We start from the raw sequence: 10092 nt of genomic DNA, 5'->3' as shown, positions 1-10092 counted from the left end.
CGCGAACTAGGTCCAGAGCAGGCAGGATCCTTTCGGATCTTCCACGGGAACCTTGAACGGGTAAAGGCACTCTGGACAAGCTTTACACAATGTGGGGCGCTGACACACTTATCTCTTACCTACACGCTTATCTCTTACCTGTTCTGGATGAAGATTTTACATCTTGCACAACTTATAAGAAATAGTTCCTATAAACAATGTCTCTTGTTATTTGTTGTTGCTGCTATGTTGTTTTTTGTTCTGAATGTCGTACCACAGCAGCACCAATTGTCGGAGAAAAATTCGTTGTGTGTTTTTACACAAATGCCAATAAAGCTGATTGATTCTGAGTGTGCATACTGTATCGTGATACGGAAAAGATTCAAACACAAGTGCATTTTGTAAAACATTTAATAACATAAAAAAGGAAAGAAATCAATCAATAAATATGCATCCTTTTTCCACGTTTGTTGCATTATTCAGGACTTTTTTTTCCCAAATCTAACAATGCTTCCTGTTCAATACTTTTTGCTACATTAAACCATATTTCAACACATAAACATCTAATTGGGAGTATTTCAAAAAAAGCAAAAAAGGGATCCATAGTGTCTAACTTTTGGGGTGCTGGTCCAAAAGCTCTGCAACTGTAAGTAGACATAATTGCTTTTGTCCGTTAACCCTATGGCTGGCAGACGTTCTTCCAACTTATGTTTTCATATATTAGAAGTGCTTGGGATTTGTCTCTATTTGAAAACAGCTGTTAGACATCAAATTATTTTTTTTACCCTAGTTCGACAGATCCTCTTGGCATGCATCTAGCTTGGGTCCAAAGAAGCACCTTTATGTAATGGAAAATAGCGCCATCCCCCCCCCCCCCCATATCGTTTTTATTTTATACTAGGACCCAACCAATGGCATGCATACACTCTAAAACTTTGCTGTCTTGGTTACCATTTCTAAACATAGCTTTATTTCAAACATTACAAGGCAATTAATGATTACTGATAAAGTACTTTACATAGAGAGGATGAACTAGTACAGTACAAAACCAGTTAGATATTTAAAGTCATATGCTAAAGGGCTACAGGACACACTATTACACGCATGTAACATTTACCTAAAATGTACACATCTTGCCATGTTTTTCATGTGACTTAACTTTCAAACAAAAAACAAATGTGCTACCTCTAAGGTCCATTCTCCAGAACTGTGGAGAGGGCAAAACAAAACAGCAAGCCATCACATCTTCAAGGTGCAAACATTCACATGACAACCACAAATACATTTACAGTTTGTCACCACTTGTCCTGCCTCAGTACTTTATTTTTACTTTGATAGACGACCATTTTCATCCTAAATGTGAGTAATATGTCCACATTCATCGGCATAACACAACTACTCTCCTTAGTGGACTTCATTGTTCCCAACTGAAAAGAACACACATTGAAGACAGACAAAATTTACAGTCACATCATAAAGCTACTTTAAGGCATTAGGTGTGGAAATATCTTTAATAGTTCAGATTACCCTATATGAATATTGTTCATTAATGTCCAAAATTGGACTAACCTTCAAACTGACTGAAACCTTTATCAGAATAAATTGATTTTTTTCTTTTTTTCCCCACCCCCTACAAATTTTTGGTAGACAACACCAAATTTGTGTCCTTTGCATTACTAACCTTTTGTAATCGTCTTTGTGTTTTGCTATCACTGTCTGGTATTCTAGGTATGAATTGCAGCCTAGTCACATCAAGTCATTAGTGCGGAGACAAATTTTGTTTATATTCATCAAAGTTTCACACCTAAATAAATGAGTAATCGTCATTATTTTAACCACTGTGTAAGTGTAAAAACACCAAAACAAAAATCTCAAGGTACTAGAACAAGCACATAAGACAGAAGATGAAAGCAGGTGTCAATTGGTGTGTCATGTCAAACAAAATCATTATTTCAAGACATATTTAGAAACGGCTATTTATGTGGAAAACACAACCCCAATTCCAATGAAGTTGGGACATTGTGTTAAACAAAAACAGAATAAAATGACTTGCAAATCATCTTCACCCTATATTTAATTGAATACACTACGGAGGCAATAATGTTATGTTATAATAATGTTCAAACTGATGAACTTTGTATTAAAAAAAAATCCTTAATTTAGAATGTCATGGTTGCAACACATTCCAAAAAAGCTGGGATAGGGGAAAAAAAAATGACTGAGAACGTTGAGGAATGCTCATCAAACACCTGTTTGGAACATCCGACAAGTAAAGAGGCTAATTGGGAATAGGTGGGTGGCGTGATTGGCTATAAAAAGAGCTTCTCTGAATTGCTCAGTCATTCACAAGCAAAGGTGGGGTGAGGTTTACTTCTTTGTGAACAAGTGTGTGAGAAAATTTGTGATTCTCATTCTTAGGATGTTGTCCTAAGTCACATAATTGTTTATTAGTGATGCAGATAAACTTTTTTCATAAAATGAACATTAATACAATTTATACAATTCTTCTAAATGTACTCTTACTTCTTTTCCCCCATTCTATTATTATTTCATTGATTTACACAAAATGGGGGATTTCTACAGAAAACAGAAGAACGTTGCGTTCAAGATCAGCTCCAAAGATTGTTCCAGATCAGGATCTGTGGTTGTCAAGACGTGAAGAGAAATAGTGCTTCTTCATCAAGTGATTACAAATCAGTGGAACAAAAAGGTGCTGCTTTTATTTAAAGTGCTTTTTGAGCGCATATTTGGAATTCAAGTGACAGATTGTAAGGCATTTTTCAATAAATTAATTTTCCAATCTCTTGAGAATGAACACAGAATCTTTAGCTTTAATTATTGGCAAATGTAACATCTAAAACGTGCCTCCTGAGCCAAATTCATTTAGTGAAATTCCGTGAAACACAACTAATTCATAAATGGAATAGCTAGTTTTTTTTAATAAATTGTGCTTAGAGTTCTATATTTTTAACTTCCACTTGTATGAAAATAAAGTAATTCACCAGATAATAGTTTTGTACGCCATAAAACTACTGAACAATCATTTAAGGGCGGCCTTGATGAACAATCCTTTTTTTTCCTTCTTCTTCCACTGATATATTATTTCGTCTTTTCACTAATCTGCGAGGTACGACACGAGTTGACAGAAAAGAGACAAAAGAAAGTCTGACATAGTCTTTTCAAGGCCTCCTTTGAACTAGGTTTCTGAATTGTCCCTGCTCAGGTACTAGAGAACATAGAGTGGCCGGAATGCTGTATTAGAAGTGATTTGTCATGTCATGATATCTGAAATATTCTGTAATATTAATTCATCGACAGGAATGCACATATGTGCTGAACATAAACTTTCTGTGACTTTTCTGTCATTTCGAAATATCAATTACTGCATACATCACTTTTGTAAAATATTTGTGTTTCTCTATGACAACCTTTCGTCAGTTAAGTAAAAATGTCCATGTCCATTTTCCAAGCCGCTTATCCTCACAAGGGTCACAGGAGTGCTGGAGCCTATCCAATGTATTACATTAAATACTTCTGAAGATGATTTATAGGTTCATATGAGTGTGGAGATTGAATATAGTAATAAATCAGGATTAGGCCCTCTGTCATTAATCTTTACCCCTTTTCCATGCACCTCATATAAAGTATAACTAGTGTTGAATGTACAGCTAGCTGCTATTCAAGTTCTAATGAAAAAGCAGCACTTAAAAATAGTTTTAAGGGAAAAAATACAAGACACCAACACATATACAATTTATAACCTCTGCATCATTGCACAATATGCTGTAAATATACAACCTTGGACAATCCAAGACATATGGAAGGTATAAAGCCCCATGGCTGCAGGATGTTGAGCCCTTTCTGTGATGTCACGTTGTTTGTTTAATCCGCAGCCAGTCTGATTTTCACCTTCACTTCTACTCTTCTAATGTTCAAACAATTGACCTGAGCTATCCTCCATGGGGCAACTTAATATAGAAACCAGAATCGTGTGAGAAAATCTATAGCACCATTTATTTATTTTAAATATCTCAAGTGTTTTTTATTTAATCCCATTGTTCTAAACATTCAGATGGTTTAAAATGTGAAATAAAGAAAAAAACTTTCTTAATGTTTTCATTTTCTTCCTGTAAATGGTGTGGGGTATTAATGTCTTTGGGGGAATAAAATACAATTCTTCTCTTTAGAGTAGCCTAAATAGTTTCAAAGTCATCATTGATTTTGAGATCAGTTGGTGACCCAGCTATGAGGCACTACAATTGGACAGACAAAAATAAGAGAAAACAAAATGTGATCATACAAGACTTCTATTAATTTGGTCCATTCATAACATTTTTTTTTATTATTTGTAAGGTTTCTCAAGAATTCTTGTCCTGATGGCTCCTAGCTGAGGATTTGACCATCCTATCATCAGAATAGGTGCAACTCTCAAACATAGATACACATAAACATGTTGTTTTTGTTCATTTTGGTCTTCCAATGACAACTGTAAATCTTGGGCAAGGAAGAAAAAAAAAACCTGAACAAAACCTCTTTGGTCAACCTCCCTGCATGGTAAAACATCTAGATGAAAAGATCAGTTTTCACACAGAGTAAACTATAACCAGACTAAACAAACTATTAATAGCAATAAGTAGTTTAAAGAAATTATTAAGTTTGTCTTCCTCTATTTCCGCTGCAGAGCCAGTTTGGGCTGACTCTTTGTAAACTGATTATTGAGAATTTAAGAATTTTAGCTTGAAACTTGCAGTATGTCTAGTGTGAAAATTACAGTAAAACTACAGCATCAAGTGTTCCCCTGCTGCAAATGGACCAAAACAGTTTTAAGATCTATTTTCTTGTTTTGACGTTGAGAAATGAAAATCACAGACTGAATATGGAAAACAAAAATAATCCTGTGTTGTGTACACAATATAGATAAGAGGTTGGTGCTGATTGGACATGAACCTCATATGACCGAGTACTGTAGATTTGTCTGTTTTCCAAAATAGACTGTAACTTCCTTTATCTACAGTACTTAAATCATTAAACTGCAAGTATTTAGTCTTCTAATTAAAAATGGGTATTTGGCTTAATTAACTTGATCATGGGGAAAAATTGTGATCGGATAATGGATTCATTTCTGTTATTTTCTTCAAATATTCTAATGATATCATTGAATCACCGTACTGTGTACATGTACAACAGGCAGTTGAGAAAGTAACCAGCCCAAATTGATTGAACCTACTAATCATTTTTAAAAGAATTCAGAAAGGGCATGGTCAAGGTCAAGAAGCTGAGAGCTGTGGTTGAATTCCTGGCTTTGGTTGAAAGGGGGAACCACAAACGAAACATTTTCAGGTTTAAGATTGCAAAATCTGTGGGGAAGCCGCAATCGGTCACATCACAGAAAAAAGTGGGTGTCTAGGACCAAAGGTGAAGAATATGGAAGAAAATATGTGCCACCAGTATTTGAATTTTAAAAAAACTCACAGAAAATTTTATGTTGCAAAATTCAGTTTTAAAGGGTGATTTTTTTTTACATGGTGAATTTAACATTGACAAGTTAAATTGAAATACAGCTATTGAATATGTGATCACTTTGAATTAATAATGTGAATTTCACAACATAAAATTTTCAGTGGCATTTTGAATTCAAATCCTGGTGGCACAATATTACTTCAATAGAAGAACAATAGGGACCTTCATAACAAGCAAAGGAGCATCAGACCATCATTACCAGTTAATCTTGGGAATAGCACTAGGGATCGAGGCACTGATCAGAGGATCGTAGCGTCACCATCATTGTGTCATCATGGATGACATAACCCTAACCCTATTCACATTTTGTCAATCTTGATATACTGCAAGTCATTTACATGGCTTTGTCTGCAACAGATGAATTCTGCAAGTATTCCCAAAATCCATAGACATCAATTAAAGCAATTTGAATGCATTCAATTTGAATAAATCTAAAATCGTTTGCTCTATGCAAGTTCAATTTGCTAGTGGTAAAAGTTTTTCAAATGAAAAAGTATTACATGATGATAGTCAATCAGGGGAACATACAAGTCAGATCAAGTGTTTTGTAGAATGAAACCTATTTGGAGGGGGGAATAAATCTCAAAGTGCTAGTGTTGGATTGGAGGATAAATGTACATAAAATATTGCACCACTGTCTCTTGCTTTAAATGTTGCCAATAGCCACGAGGTCATGTCGCTTAAAATCATGAATAACACCATAGGTCTGAAAGATTGCCAGCCCCAAGGTGGCGAGGTAAGCAGTTAGTGTGAAAATTGCTACATTATAAACAGCAGGCTGCCCGGCCACTCCCCAAAAAGACATATTCATATATTTCACCGATGTATTGAAATCGTACTCTTGTGCGCATGTTTGTGCGGGCTCCAGCAACAATCCATCCCTGGTGTGCGCATGCGGTTCATGTTATGAACTAAAAACTGTGACCTTAGTTTTCTTTGAAAACCTGCACTAGTTGTACCTCCTTGCACACTACTCAAGACACATCGCTTCACCATACTCAACAATGGCAAGTAGGCGATGTCACATTTGGGAAAACAATAGCTTTTGGGATAAGATGCTTGATGTTGGCCAAAGTGGCCCTGAAAAGGATTCAGCTTTGGCATGCACAGGCATGCCATTGATGGCAATTTGAAGACGCATTTCCCTTGCAAATTGATTCCACTGCCAACTTTTGCACACCACTGGACCCATCATTTCCCTTTCATGTACAATGTGAAATATAACTCATTCCTTAAACTGTATATCTCCTTATACATTTGCTTAATCTCCACAAAACGAATGGAAGATTAAACTAGTATATATATATGATTTCTTACTTTGCAGTTCTTCCGCACATTGTCACTTTTCCATCATTTTCTTATTCTAACATGTTTTTGTTTGTTTTTATGTACAATATGATCTTTCAATTTAATAGGGGGAGATTGGGCGTTTGGGGACTTGTTTGTTTGTTTACGCACTTACACAATCGGCAGATGACGGCTCAATCGTCGTGCTCGTCGCTGTCCTGGCGAGTGTCTGCGCTCTTGTCTTTGTGGCAAAGGAAAATTCGCCGCATCTCCTCTTCGTACCTGATGAAATTCTCCCCAAATGTGGCCCAGGCTTTGAGAGGCACGGTGATGGCGTTTCTGTAGGGCTGGCGAACTTCGCTAATCTTGAGGAAGACGCCGTAGCGGTTGGAACCCACGTCGAAGTAAAACCTCTTGTTGTCCACGCGGAAAGACGCGGCCTCCGGGAGCTCCGGGCCGCCGTCGTGGCGGTCGCCGGAGCTAGCTCCGCCGTGCTCGTGCTCGCCATAATCATCGATGAGCTGCGAGAGCGCGTCCCTGAACTCGATGAGCCCCTGCGCGGGCAGCACGATGCTCTGCTCGCCGCCCTGGCCGTAGTAGCCCATGGTGCCGTGGCCTTTGCCAACGCTCTGCCGGATGCGAAGGAACCTCCCTCTCTGGTTCTCCTTAAGGTCCAGAAAGTACTTTCTGTTCTCCCTCTCTATGAGTTGGCTCTTGAGGACGCGTTGCGCGTGCTCATCGGATGTCGCGGAGCCAGTGGGCGAGGACGCCGGCTCCTGCTTTCTCCTGCGGGCTCCGCCGTCGTTGTCGTCTAGCTGCGGCGGGCCCCCCCGCAGTCCGATTCGAGCGTAATAGTCTATGAAGTCCCCCAGGCAGTAGCGAAGCGCGGGGGCCGTCGACATGGACAGGGTCAGCTTGCTTTTGCGGATATTATCGTGGCGGCCTCTGCCGATCCACACCTCGGCAATTTTTAGGAAGCGTCCACGCACACTTTGCTTGACGTCAAGGTAGAAGCGCTTCTTCTGAATGTCAACGCGTTTAGAGGCGAGCTCCTGGATGTCGCTGATTTGCTGCTGGCCTCCGCTTTGCACGGATGTGGCGCTCGACAAACAGTCGGACGCAATCTTACCTCGGACTCGCTCCATTCCTCGGCAACATCCATCTGCCAGCATGATTCAGATTCCGCTTGTCAGCAGCTCAGGACAACACGATTCCCCCATCCCTGCAGCCTCTGCCGTTTGCCTCGAATGACCCGAAGATGGCAGCTACCTTGGAGGCAGCATCTGATCGCGGTGCTGTCCGCGTGCCCGGTTAAAGTCAAACGGGATTATTTAACTGTGCCTTTTTGCATCTCCGATAGGAATTGCGGCAAACTCGCCGAGAGGCAGCTCGGGAAGCGGCCGACCTAATATGGGAGGAGATGTGCGATGCCGATGCCACAATGAACCCGATGAACCCATCCGCCCCTCCCGTCCCGACGTTGACATCGTCGGTGTGGGGAAAAAATGTAGCGGTCTCACCTGACCGTCAGACGAACAGCTATTGGGATTAAAATTTAAAAAAAAAAAAAAAAAAAAAAACATGGACACGTTTCATGGAATGATTTAATTGTCGCTGTCAAAAATCACCATAGAATTGAGGTGTTCTCATATTACAATGACATCCATCCATCGTCTCTACTAATTGTGCTCATTATGGATACTTTGAAAGAGTGAATGAACATGCCGGCAGGGGCGGTTGTAGAACCATTTTATTGGGCACTGTAGGCACATTGATTTTATTGTATCAGTTAATTGCAGGCGTGGGCAGACATCGCGACGAGGTGGTGTTTAACCACCTGTCTTTTTGAACTGGATGAAAAAATGTGCCATTTTGGTTGTTCCCTTTCCCCCTTCATCATCAATATTAAAATATGAGAATAAAAAGGTGATTCTTTGTCAGTATTTCTACCCAAAATGTTTTGAAATCCGACAAGCTACTGCCTTCTCCTTCCCCCAATCTGCCATTTGAATAGGGGAGTGTTGACTTTTTATCTTCATTGCTTATTTTTGTAATGTGCAACAGAAAACACTACAAGTAAAATTTCTCCTCAGCAGATTAAAATTAGGATTTCTTTTCCCTTTCGGCTTGTCCGTCATCACAGTGTGCCAAACTTCCATGATAAGCAGATCTCTTGCATCCTCTTAGACCAACTGCCCTCATGTCTCTCCATTTTTGTCAGAACCTCTGCAAATGTCAATGTCAAAGACATGAAAAGAGAACGGACGTTAACCAGAGTTCACATTTTTGGGATTTACAGTGCCTTGGAAAATTATTAGCCCCCCTTCTAAAATTCTTATATTTTTACATTGTTTCCCCAACTTAATGTTCAATATAATCAAACAAGACAAATATAACCCAAGTGAGGTGGGATGGTGAGCAAATGGGAAGAGCATCTGATTTCATTTATTCAGGCAAAAAAATATTCCATTACCTGGCCCGTGTGAAAAAGTAATTACCCCCAAATGTTAAATATTGATTTGTGGCTACAGTAATCATAAATTTTAGTTCATTTTCCACTGATCATAATCAAACTCATACTCCTGATGACCTCCAGACCTGTTCAAGCAAGAAATCACTCCAAACAGAAATGTTATGACAAAATCAAATCAAAGAAAAGATCTAAAAAAGCTGCAACAAAATGACACAATCCAAAGAAATTACAAACTGTCAAGAAATGAAGTAATTGACATATATCCGTCTGGAAAGTGTTTAACAAAAGCCATTTCTAAGCCTTTAAGGATTCCAGCAAACCATAGGGACAGCTATTATCCTCACATGGAGAAAATACAGAACAGTGGTGAACCTTCCCAGGAGTGGCCGGTGTTAGAGGTTTAAAAAAAAAAAAAAAAAAGTCAGTCTAGGTTTGAGCGTGCCATCCGCTCTAACCTCTTTCATCCAGTTCATTTATTTGGGTCAAAATGATTCTTCAATGATTAGGCCAGATAAGAAAGTTTGAAAATACAGTCAAACAATTAACATTGGTGAAGGTTCAGTACTGGGTTCTCCCGCCACATGTCTCAGAACAGCATCTGTACAAAAGCGCGTGGAAGCTTTTGTCAACGTCATTTGTGGCCTAAGACTACTTCCCATCGGGATCTTCTGCAGTCTCGGAACAATTGTTGCTTCGGTGTTTGACTTAGTGCACTCCATTTTTTTATAACTTGACTAAAGGATCTTCTGTCTATCAGTGAGTATATCCGTCATATTGATGGCATCAGCTATGCATGCGCACTCAGACGACAACAACCAAGTGCACGAAAGCTC

At 39.1% G+C, this 10092-nt stretch overlaps 1 protein-coding gene across 2 annotated transcripts; it reads right to left on the bottom strand.

Moving 5' to 3' along the window:
• Positions 1-381: 381 nt before the first annotated feature.
• Positions 382-8154, bottom strand: purg (purine-rich element binding protein G). 2 transcript variants are annotated; one of them, XM_061801863.1, is made up of 2 exons: positions 6962-8154; positions 382-4232 (listed from the first exon to the last, which is right to left on the bottom strand). In XM_061801863.1, exon 1 carries the CDS (start codon positions 7956-7958, stop codon positions 6981-6983), a length of 978 nt encoding a protein of 325 aa, XP_061657847.1. In that variant the 5' UTR covers positions 7959-8154; the 3' UTR covers positions 382-4232; positions 6962-6980. The 2 variants fall into 2 exon arrangements, with proteins under 2 accessions (XP_061657847.1, XP_061657848.1); XM_061801864.1 differs by having other exon boundaries at positions 382-1406.
• Positions 8155-10092: the final 1938 nt, after the last annotated feature.

Source organism: Syngnathoides biaculeatus, chromosome 17 (genome assembly GCF_019802595.1).
Source record: "Syngnathoides biaculeatus isolate LvHL_M chromosome 17, ASM1980259v1, whole genome shotgun sequence".
NCBI lineage: Eukaryota > Metazoa > Chordata > Actinopteri > Syngnathiformes > Syngnathidae > Syngnathoides > Syngnathoides biaculeatus.
The sequence above is the reverse complement of the archived record's forward strand: the minus strand, read 5'-3'. Positions and strand labels throughout refer to the sequence as shown.